Raw genomic sequence first — 12308 nt, forward strand, 5'->3', positions numbered from 1 at the left:
CTAAAAGAAGCCATGTAAAACCTTTGTTGAAAAATATTGGATTCCCTCTCCCTAGATAATTAATTATTGGCCAGTTTCTCATCTTCCACTCCTCTTAGTCTGGGTGGTGGCAACACAACTCAAGGCTTTCTTTGATGAAATAGATTACCTGGATCCATTCCAATCTGAGTTCAGGCCTGGTTATGGACCGAAAATAGCCTTGGTCATCTTGGTGGATGACCTACTTAAATGAGAGAGTGTGTCTGTTGGTCTCCTGGATCTTTTAGAAGCATTCAATAACACTGACTGTGGTATCCTTCTGGATCTTTTGGCTGATATTGGACTTGAGGGCATAACTTACTCGGATAACATTCTTAGGGGATGGTGCTGGGGGACTGTTGTTGGGACTTTTGTCCATTAGTTCTTTGGGGATGAATACTGTCCCCATGCTTTATAACATCTACATGAAGCACTGGGAGATGTCCCTATGCTTTATAACATTCAGAGTTGTGTAGTTGGGTGTCATCATAATGCTTGTCTACGTCTTTGTCTGGATGCAGTGAAGGACAGGATGCAAGTGAGTAAATTAAGGCTCAATCCAGACAAAATGGAAGTGCTACTAGTCAGTGGGGAAACCAGCTAAGTACAGGGCTGAGATAAAAGCCTGTTCTGGATGGAATTGCACTCCCTCTGAAAGATCAAATTTATAGCTTGGTGATGCTCTTGGATGCAGCACTGCTCTTAGAAGGCCAGGTTGCTGTGGTGGCCAGCAGTGGCTTTGCCCAGTTTCGACTGGTGTACCAGCTGTGCCTTTTCCTGGTGGAAAAGGCACAGCTTGTGATTAATACCATAGTCTCCCAATTAGGCTACTGTAATAGTCTATGTGGGAATGCCCTTAAAATATGTTTGGAAGCTGCGGTTGCTGCAAAATGCACCAACCAAACTGGTGTTGAGTGTGCATTTTAGAGACCATGTAACATTGGTCTTGTAAGAACTGCATTGGCTCCCAATCTGCTTCCAAGCTTAATTTAAGGTGCTGGTTTTGACCTACAAACCCCTAAATTGCTCAGGGCCAGGATATCTGAAAGACCACTTCCTTCCATAAGAGCCTGTCAGAAATTTGAGATCTCAGAGAAGAATGTGTTGTGTGTTTCAAAATTGTTCTGTTATAACTGTCTTAAAATTTTTAGACTGTTTTTAAAAGTCTTTAGAAAGAATTTTAATATATTTTAAAAACATTTTTATCATTGTACTATTTTATTGCTTTCATATGTTCCTCACCTCAGGAGCCCTTATGGGCTGGCAAGTGATACAGAAATATGGTATTATAAATAAATGAATGAATAAATAAACAAAAAGATAAAATGGTTAGTATGTAACACTCTGCATGCAGCATGTAACTAGGGTGGGTTAAACACACTCACTGTTTTGTTTTGTTTCAATTTAGGCGTCCAATTAGGAAAACTGTAGAGATCAACACTTATCTAAAACCAACTACTGCACTGAACTATTATCATGATGCTACTTTCTGTCAGACTCAATCAGATTTATAATTCTGGCAGGGAGGAGATGATTAGGGTGGGTTTACACAACAAACTCACATACATGGTAAAGAGGACAATTAGAAATTGAGATGTGTACCTAATTCTACATTTTTGGTGTGCATTTGGACATCATATCTTTCAACATCTTTCAATTCTTAAAATCTAGGTTCTACACCATCCATAGCTAATGAAGTACTATAGGTGCATCAGGAATACAGACCATTTCAGAAAGAAGGGAAATTATTGGCCTTATATCTCTTAGGTGGAGTGCAAGGTTGAAGTGAGCAATTGCTGCTGGCTAGCTGAAGGTTTCTTCTCTCCTGTCTCAGTCACACTGCAGCCCCAGCTGTTCCCACTACAGGAAAAAAAACCCACAGCAGGATTCTACACATATAAACCTTGGGCTTTACTCTTCCTAAAAGACTCATATACCATGATTGGAAAGTCAAATATTCACCATCCATCCTTCAATGGGCAGTAGATTTGGCCACCATTAGTCATGCATGATTTGTATTTTACATCCACCATCTCCAAGTAAATGTAGTAGGGCAAGGTTTTACTAATGTAAATGCTGAGCCCGTGTTCGTATTCTATGTATTACACCCCTCCCTGACTTTTCCCTTTTTCACCCTTTTTGTTTCTCTCCACCCTACCCCACCCATAGTTATATTTCAAAAAATGCAGACACCAAAAATAATGCAAAGTATAGTGAAATATACTGGGAATCCCTGCTTCTTAGGCTATAGGTATTACTCATAGCTCTAGTCCAACTAGTTTTGGACTATGACTGCATCTGCACTACAGAAATAAAGCAGTTCAACAGCACTTTAACTCTCACATTTAGGTCTAATCTGCACTGCAGAAATAATGCAGTTTGATGTCACTTAAAATGCCATTGCTCCATTCTATGCAATCCTGGGATTTATAGTTTGATGTGGCATCAGAGTTTTCTGGCAGAAGAGATTTTCACATGGGGAAAAGTGATGGGAGCATAACGGGATGCTCCTGTCACTATCGTGTAATTGCATGAAGATTTTCAGACTACGTCAAATGATATTGCAATAATCACATCATTATCCCACGAATAAAGACGAATTCTAATGCAGTTTTTAATTCACTGTGCCTTTAAGTCATTTTTGAATTATGGTGACTCTAAGGTGACCTTGGGTATGTCACACTCTCAGTTTAAGAAGAAGGCTTACATTGAGGTTTTCCGTGGCTATATGGAGATTTGTACCCTGGTCTCCTATAATCCTAGTCAACATTCACACCACTACACCATGCTGGCTTTAGATACAGATTAAGGAGCGCTATTTATTGTTTTTATTTCATGCCAACAGAATGTGCCCAGGCTAGGTATTGCCAATTACGTTAGCTATAACAGCTAGCCTATTTTAGCTTTTGGCATAGAGTACATTTTATAGTAAATATTTTAGGACTAAGTTGATAGAATTTTTATACCCTCAGCCTCAACTTCATCTTGTTAACTACATGATAAATCTTCAAATGATAAACACTTCTAAGTGTGTACTATAAAATAATCGAATAAGAATTATAAAAGCAGTAGCCTCAAAAATAAAAATAAAAAATCTTTCATCAACTTTCCCATAAAAGTGTGCAATGTAGCAAATATACAAAAGATCTGCAGCCAAAAAAAGAATGCTTTCTATAAATTTATTGTTACTACCATATGCTTTCTCAAGACTAAATATGCTAGCAGTAGCCTTTAGCTGTTTTGTGACAGAATTTTGATCCTGATTTTCAAAAGGTTTAGTTGATATCCTAAATTAGTAGAGTTTCAAGTTTGCACGTTCTTTTTCTAATTACCTCTATATTTTCTGGCACCGTTAAAAGAACAGTGGCAATCAAAGATCCAGAAGAAGCTCCTGCAAAGGCCTTGACAACCTTCAATAACTTCTTACCATGTCTGTAAAAAGCAGATGCTGCCCCCAAGTGGTAGATCCCCAGAAACCCACAGGCTGCAAATGACAAGTTGATATGTTTCATTTTTGCTGTGGAAGGAAAAGAACATTTAGAAGGGAATATTTCCCCCGGAACCTTTAACTCTGATCCTTAACACAAAGTTCAGAACCGGCAGGTTATGCTGCATTGTTAAAAGGTACAAAGCACATTAGCTCCCCAAAATGATTGGATGTGCATACATATTAGGCAACTTTGATGTGGAGGCCAGAGGTTCTTTGAAATCCAAATGAACAAAACATTACAATATGTTAATTTTTCTAAGGGGAATTTCATCTAAACATACCTGCTCTCAACATGAATTTTAATCAGTTGTAAAATTGAATTATGAGCAATTATGAAGCTCCTCTTCCAGTAGGCAACTTATAACAATAATCAACACTTTTAATCATTTCCCAGAGCTTTTTAAAACAATGGTTCTATCTAAAATGTACACATTTCCTTACTACTGCCAGAACTGTGCAACTGATCATCATGTTCTCTTAAACAGGAATGCTAAAACCTACTAAAAGCTTGCAGTTAGGTAATATTTGTACATCTCATTCACATGTGCATACTTGAGAGTTGTCCAGAATGCTTTATCACTCTGGGTAAGCAACAGTAAAATTAACAAAAATAATTTTCAGGTCAGAGGTGGGAATTGTGCAGCTTTGGCTGGCCTGCACCTCTCACTATTCCTCAGTCCTGGCTATACTAGATGGGGCTGGTGGAAGTTGTAGTCTTCTGTTCTAGAAGTGTGTGTAGTTCCAAGCCGCCCCGAGGCTTTGTTTGATGTCAAAAATTCATACATATTACTGCTATGAGATAAGATATAGTGGGGGGAAATAACTTGGTAGTAAATGGTATTTAACACAGAAGCATTCCAGCCCTTTTACAGATCAGGTCCAGTATTCCCTCACAACCAGTGTTAGAACTGGGTCCCTAAAGAGCTCCTAGCTGGCTGTATGGGGCCCCTGGGATGGGATGTACCCCCTTTCCAGGGAAAGCTGGTGGAAAACAGAGTTCTAAAGGATACTAGTGCAAAAGTACAAAAAGAAAATTAAATTCAGAGACATAACCATGTTAGTCTGGAATATCAGTATGCAAAGGGATCATGTAGCTCCTCTGAGATTCAATGAAAGAGAGAGGTTGGCAGCATGTGTTTTCCTAGACTTGATCTACTTCCTCAAGAGGCATGGCACTGGTTCACTCTATTCATCTGAGAAAGTAGACCAAGGGGCGAAACAGACCAGTCCAATAGAGCAGCTTGCCGCTGCCCCTTTCAGCACCGGATTGAGACAGCAGCAACCGCACACTGTGGCCCCAATCCAGCGTTTTTCCAGCCCCCAAAGTAGTGGCAAAATGCCGCTCCTTTTGGAGCTGGAAAAAAGGCACCTTTGCCACTGCAGTGGCACTTTCCAGCGCTCATTTTGCCGTGCACCATCTCAACACTGCATGAAAGGAGTGCCATAATGCCACCTGCCATGAGGTCCAGGAGACAGTGTGACGGCAGCTTTGGGGTGGAGTCGGGGTGTGCATCATGAGTCCACCACACCCCCACTGCACCCCAAACACCGGCTCTTTTAGCCGGTCTGATTAGCCCTCAAGTCTATGAAAGCTTATGTTACAATGTCTTTCTCTCAGTTAAGTTTCAAAGGTGCTACAAGATCACTTTGCATAAAGCAAACACAAGCCATCTCTCCTCCACATAGCTATTATAACCTTGAAAGTAGATTAATAACAGAGAAAAATTCCCTTTCCCAGTCTGTTCTCAGCCTTAATATCTTTTCCCAGGCTGAAACTGCTAATGTATCACAAGATGATGATGAGGATGATTCTTACCCACCTTTCCCTAAGGGTCAATGTGAGATACAACACAGATTAAAACACATAAAACCATGTTAACATATCAAGTGTATCCAACAAGATCACTAATACAAATTAACTCTCTCTATACCACTGGATGGTTTAATTTTAACAACTCCATAAAAAGGTGTTAGTAGAGCCCCCAACTAACTACAAACAGTAATCTGGGGACCACACACGGATGCCCTAACTCTGCCCCTACAGCACCATTTTGGCACGCACCAGTCAACACACACAATTTCCACCCTTTGTCCTATTTAAACACACACACAAGATTGCTTTGGAAGTCTTTTTTATAAAGATTTTAATTTGGGGGAAATACTTCCATCTCATATGAATGATAATGATGGAAAAACACCATTGTGGATAAAATAATATTAAACACTTATTTATTATATTAGAGTAAAGGAGATGCACATGTCCTAGTTTGCATTGGATATTAACCAGATCTACACAAACAAATAGTGAAGTCACAAGATGGAACTCGATACTGAGCAGCCACCGGAAGCAATTCCTGCACTTTCTTCTTGCTCTCCTAGCAAGACAAAATCCATAATGCAACTTCACTATACTGCAGCTTCTCATCACCCTGCAAGGAGCAGCCAATTCAGCAGAGCGGCAGTGAAGAAACTCACAATGCATAGAACAAAGCATGTTTTTCATATCTGTAATCAGACAAGCCCCCAGTTTGTATTACTGTAGTATGGAAATAAAAACAAAGGCCCTATACAGGCTGGCAGAAAGCACCAGCCTCTGGGTGAAGTTAGGGCACAGCATCCTGATGCTGGATGCCCTAACTCTGCCCCTAGGGCACCATTTTGGCACGCACCAGTCTACACAGCATGCGCCATCATGGTGCAACTCCAGTGAGGCATCCACATGATGCAGCACCGAAAGGGTATCAGAAAGCAACATCGCCGTGGCTATGGTGCCCCTTGGAGACTACAAAATGGAGCTGCTTTTTGCAACTCCTTTTTGTGCTCTCCAGAGCCAGTAAAGGGATAGCCCCAAAGTTTAAAACTGTCCAAAAATACCAGGACAAGAAGATTACAGACCACCAATTGGGAAGAATATCTGAGATTGTTCAAAGACCTATGTTTTTGTGTATATGAATAAAATTGCACAGATTTGTGAATTTTGGTTGGTGACACTAGAAATGTATTTTTTAAATTTTTCCTTTCATTTCTTCTGCAACAACTCATACGAGTTCAATTTATGAGCTTGTATGAGCTCAGAGAATATAGCAGCATACAAAAGATATGTAAATCTAATTAAGTATATCTTTATATTTCCTGCAGCTAAGCCTACTGCTTGCATTACCAAAATCTACTAGAATAATAAGCTTTTTAAAAAATATATCATTTTCTTCATGTAATCCACTTATTTCTCTCTCTCCTTTTGTATGCTTTTTCAACTTCAAATATAATATGAAGTAAATGCAGAAACTAATTATTTTGTACTGCATTGTGTTTTCAAGATTAATTGTCCAGACACATCATAACAACATATTATTAGCAGACATCTAAAGCACTCAGCCTTGACACACCTCTTCAAGTATCAATGACACCAACATGCATCGGCAGTAATATTGACCTCTGAACCACAACACAATTTTGTACATATACTGCACCATTCTAGACTACCTCAAGCAAATAATTAATGAACAATAGCTATAAACGCTACCACAGATCGCAGAGCCATGTGACAATCAGATTTTTAGTATTAGGCATGGCAAAATTTTGTACACAAGCCTGCAACAGATAAGCCTTAGTATTTTATCAGATGCTTTGTGGTAGAGCTCAGCTGTGGAACACAGGAAGCCCCATTAAATTTGTGTTCCCCAAAAAAACACTCTCCATTAGTTTATATAGGATTTTTCAAAATTTGAACACAGAAATATGAAACAGTTCTCAAGGGCAAATTCCTTTCTGCCCACATCCCAGTTCAGTAAATATGATTACAGAAGCCCCATTCTCGCTGCAACCATCCTACTTAAAACAGAAACATAATGGTTTGTGAGCAAGCTTTATCACACAACTTGTCAATTGCACAAGTGGGGCTATTTCTGCCATCTTCTGTACTCCCCCTTAAACCTGGCCCCCTACCATATGCCTTGCCTAGCATGCCTTGTAGGTTTTTTAAATATATATATATGTGTGTGCATGTGCATGCTTTACCTTTTCAGTTCTGGATTATGCTAATGCAATTTTAAGTTTTTTTACAAAGGAAAGAAAAGAAAAAAATAAAGGAAATCAGGCTGCTTGCGAATAGCGAAATGAAGGGGGGAATGGGGAGAGGAGGAGATTAACACCACATGATTGCTAATATTGCAGCTGCTGTGGCAGCAACATTTGGTATATTGGGTCTAATAGGATTGCAGCACAACTGGGAGCTATTGATGGGTTTTCCCCATAAATGAAAAGGGACACATTAACCAAGCTTGGGAGACACAGCAACTATGGGTTGGAGGCAACATGGTGTGATAGGTATCACCAAAGGTGCTATTTTAAAACAATAATTGAAAATTAAGTCCATTGTAGCTGAAAGATTTGCTAATAGGCAAGTATTTTAAAAGCCTACACATTTTCATGATCAGTGGCTCCTTCGTTTCAGCAGCCCCATTCACCCAGTTGCATTTTTACTCTTTGGTGAAAATGACTGGGGCTGCTGAAAGGCAAGGAACTGATCCTGTATGTTATAGATAATTTGCACACTGTACAAGATGGATAGCCAAGACGGGCTTTATGGAGTAAATGAGACCCTTATTGCCTAGATCGGAAATACAGGAGGTGAAAAGAGATCAGAAGAAGGTTTGGACGCAGGTTTGGTAACTCTTTGGCATATCCAGGGATTATTTCTGGGACGCCACAGAAGCAATGAGTTGATGGTGTGCTCCTTTCTAAGGAAGGGCACAAGTGAGGGCTGTATTGGCTGGGTTAGTGGGCCAAAATGGGCAAATCACATGATTGCCTCTTGTTTGCAACAGGTAGGCACACGTTTGTCTCTTGCCCACAGCAGCCGGGGTGGGAAGAAATGGAAGTATGATGAACCCCCTTAGACACCTACTGAGTGAAGGAAATGTAACTGGACCTGTTCTTTAAACTTGAAGGATTTAAGGAGTGGGAATGAAAGCTTCACTTGTGGCTGTCCTGAGTCATGTCCTCCTCTATGTCTCAGTAGCTGAAGAGGTGATATCCCTTGGGAGGTTCTTCCTTGGATATACCTGGGGGACAGGTGAGAAGATCAGAAGGAGGCTCCTGCCTCAATCAGTGAGCTGTCCTCACATCAGATCCATTACATGGGTTTGTATGCCCTCTTTTGTCCAGTGGCTCTGGTGAGATAGTCCTTCTCAGCTAAGAAAGGGAAACTAGATATGCATGAAAAAATTTGACAGTATTCTTCTGACCTAAATAATATTTTTTTAAAAGTCTGACCTAAATAATTTTACCAACTCATTTCTTTGTGAATCCATGAAAAGATAAAGCATCAGATAACAGCTATTACATTGTTATAATTATCTGCAGCTTTAAACTCCTTTTTCACTGTTCTGACTTAACAGCAGTACATGGATTCAGGGCAAAAAGCAGCTCTTATAAAATTATAATTTATAAGTTAACAGGCATCATTTTTTGAGAAAGAAGAGACAGACTGCAGACCAAATTAACCATGTAGCAAGCAAGTGAGGCAATATGCAAGAGAGAAGTAATTGAAGAATGTGAATATTTTATGAAGTTGGGAGGAGGGAAATGAAAGAAGACCCCAAAAAAAGAGGCCAAAAGAGATCTATTTGAAAAAAGAAAGCAGAAATATTACCGAGGGAAAATTAAAACTTCATGTGTTCTACATGCAGACCATAGCCTATTGTGTGATAGAAAGATAAAACACAACGGTATATGGGCAAATTAAGTAATCAGACACTAATTAGATAGACCCAATGTTTTTATACCAGCAACTACCCTATCAACAAGGTTCAGTTCATATGCTACATTTTTAAAGGTACAGTGCTGCCTTGGAACAGATTAGCATCCGCTGGAATGATTGCTACCATGGCTGAAGATGTCTGTATTTCTCTTTCCAAAACAAAATACCACAATCAACATTCAAAATGATCTCCACAGAGCACAATAATAGTTAAAAAGCAAGCTAAAATTTCAACAGAGAAAAGTCAGAATCCCTCTCCCCCTAAAAATCCAAGGTTAATGTACAGGATGGGAAAAGCCTGGCTTGGAGTCAAAAGACATGCAGTGATGTTGTAGCTGATCACAAGACTTGTTCTTTGTTGCAACAGATTTCTGCTGTTCTAATGATAAGAGTTGTGTAACAGTAAAACAGACTGCCTGAGGTACTGGTAGACTTTCTCTTCCTGCCCTAGAGGGATTTATGCTAGAGGCTGGGCAGCCAACTATTTGGGATAACATAGGGATGAAATAGACAGTCCAATTGAGGAGGCTTTCAGACTCTTTGGAAGCTTGCTGATTAAATAACACACACCTCCAAAGCAGCCAGGAACCGTGCTGAAACCACGCTCTGGTCCTTAGGACCAGACCAAAATGTAGCCAGAATAATCCAACTCCTGGCAGAGCTGGTCAGCCCCTGCATGCATGGCCCACCTTGGGATCAGAGTGTGCGGACAGTAGGGCTCCAACCCACTTCCAGCAGGAGCAGACTTGAGCTGCTCTTTCATACATGTCTGCTCTGGCCCATAGATGCATCCTGTGTTGTGAATCCTGCATCACAGTGTAGTCAAGAAGGCAAAAGTTATTTATGAGGAAGAACAGATAAGCTAAGAGTAACTGTAGCCATTTAGTTTTGCCTGACTCTACAAAGAAGGACAAGACTCGCCCTTTCTCCTGTACCTTCCCTTTGCAATTGTGTGAAAACTACTTTTCCATTTTGAACTCAGTTTGCAGCAATAAATATAGGACAAAAAGGGAAAGTGGGAGAAGTGAGAAATTGGGACATGATAAAGGCAGCCGAAGAAGTGGGACAACGGAGGATTAGTCGGGACAGTCCCTGTAAAGTTGAGACAGTTGGAAGGTATGAACGAAAAAGCTGTAGCTCTTCAACTGTTTTAAAGATAACCTAATCCTAGGAAGTGGTTTTGCTGTTTGTTTTGCCTCCCCATAAGGATTTTTTTGTTCATTTCTTTGTTTACTTGTTTAAGTGACATAGTTTTGTAATTCATCTGGATTCCAACCCCCCCCCCCAAAAAAAAAAAACAGTACAGAATACCTTCGATCTCATGATGTCTTCCACCATGTGCCTTTGATGATTTGTCATAAGCAGTAATGCCTCCCTCTCCATTGACAGCTGCTGACATATCCATTATCAACCATGCATTCTGACCTCTGGAGACCTACATGTGCCGTAAAAGAGGTGATATCTTCAAACTTCAACAAAAAAGCGAAGTAAATCAGAGAATCATAGAGTTGGAAGAGACCGCAAGGGCCATCCAGTCCAACCCCCTGCCATGCAGGAAATCTAAATCAAAGCATCCCCAACAGATGGCCATCTAGCCTCTATTTAAAGACCTCTAAGGAAGGAGACTCCACTACACTCCGAGGGAGTTTGTTCCACTGTCAAACAGCCCTTACTGTCAGGAAGTTCCTCCTAATGTTGAGGTGAAATCTCTTTTCCTGTTGCTTGCATGAATCCATTGCTCCAGGTCCTAGTCTCTGGAGCAGCAGAAAACAAACTAGCTCCCTCTTCAATATGACATCCCTTCAAGTATTTAAACAGGGCTATCATATCAACTCTTAAACTTCTCTTCTCCAGGATAAACATCCCCAGTTCCCTAAGTCATTCCTCATAGGGCATGGTTTCCAGATCCTTCACCATTTTGGTCGCCCTCCTTTGGACATGCTCCAGTTTCTCAACATCCTTTTTAAATTGTGGTGCCCAGAACTGAACACAATATTCCAGGTGGGGCCTGACTAGAGCAGAATAGAGTGGCACTATTACTTCTCTTGATCTAGACACTATACTTCTATTGATGCAGCATAAAATCGCATTGGCCTTGTTAGCTGCCACATCACACTGTTGACTCATGTTCAATTTGTGGTCTAGACTGGAAGAAGACAAGCCCTCCCTTCAGCCACCATCTTGAGGGAGAGAGAGCCAGGCTAGCTCCAAGAAGCCAAGTCCTCCCTCCAGTCCATCTGCCTTGGTCCAGACCTCGGAGGTAGAGAAGACTGCTGGACCTCATCCCTTTCCCCACCACCATTCCCTTCTCCTTTTGTGTCGTGTCATTTTAGATTGTAAGCCTGAGGGCAGGGAACCATCTAATTAAAAAGATTGTATGTACAGCGCTGTGTAAATTTACAGTGCTTTATAAATAAAGGTTAATAATAATAATAATAGACTCCCAGATCCCTTTCACACATAGTCTTGTTCAGCCAGGTGTCCCCCATCCTATATCTGTTCATTTCATTTTTCCACCCTAAGTGCAGTACCTTACGTTTCTCTGTGTTGACATTCATTTGGTTAGCTTTGGCCCAGTTTTCTAATCTATTAAGGTCTGTGATGTCCTGCCAGGACTGATTGAAACTTTCCCCTGCATTTTCTTTCATTTTGGTTCAGGCCATAGTATGTTTAGTGTAGAAAAGTTCTTTGTATTAGTTGTGGGAGGAGCTGTAGGATTCCCCTGCATTATTTCCAGGTTTGGTTTGCCCTTTCCCAGCATGCTCTGTTGTAGCTGGAAGCTTTTAGTTTTGGAGCAGTCTTTGCTGTGAGCAGGCAGAGAGCTGTCTTTTTGGTGGCAAACAGGCCCAGACAGCCGGAAAGGGCATTTCTTACAAGTTAGCCAAATTAGTTACCAATTTAGCCATTTTAGTTACCAACTCAGCCAAATTAGTTACCAACAACAAGTGAATAATGAATTCAGGAGCTGAAAGACCCTGCACCAGCTCCATTGAGTGAGGAGAGCAAACCATCAGACCCAGAAAGATGACAACCTGAAGA

The 12308-nt window shown here is 40.6% G+C and overlaps 1 protein-coding gene across 8 annotated transcripts in view; it reads right to left on the reverse strand.

The window, feature by feature from the left end:
• The window catches only part of LOC149319380 (patatin-like phospholipase domain-containing protein 4), a 35691-nt gene that overhangs the window by 12734 nt on the left and 10649 nt on the right, over window positions 1-12308 (reverse strand). For 6 of the 8 annotated variants that reach the window (XM_089511576.1, XM_089511575.1, XM_089511572.1 and 3 more), the window contains 2 exons: window positions 10581-10704; window positions 3351-3535 (listed from right to left, as the gene is read on the reverse strand). In XM_089511576.1, the coding sequence (XP_089367702.1) occupies window positions 3351-3535; window positions 10581-10704 (309 nt within the window). Of the gene's footprint in view, window positions 1-3350; window positions 3536-8438; window positions 8572-10580; window positions 10705-12308 lie in introns of those variants that run through there. The other 2 variants (XM_089511578.1, XM_089511579.1) reach the window with 2 other exon arrangements.

The sequence above is a fragment of the Sceloporus occidentalis genome, unplaced genomic scaffold (genome assembly GCF_023333645.1).
Source record: "Sceloporus occidentalis isolate IW3139 unplaced genomic scaffold, rSceOcc1.0.p SCAF_2, whole genome shotgun sequence".
Taxonomy (NCBI): Eukaryota; Metazoa; Chordata; class Lepidosauria; order Squamata; family Phrynosomatidae; genus Sceloporus; species Sceloporus occidentalis.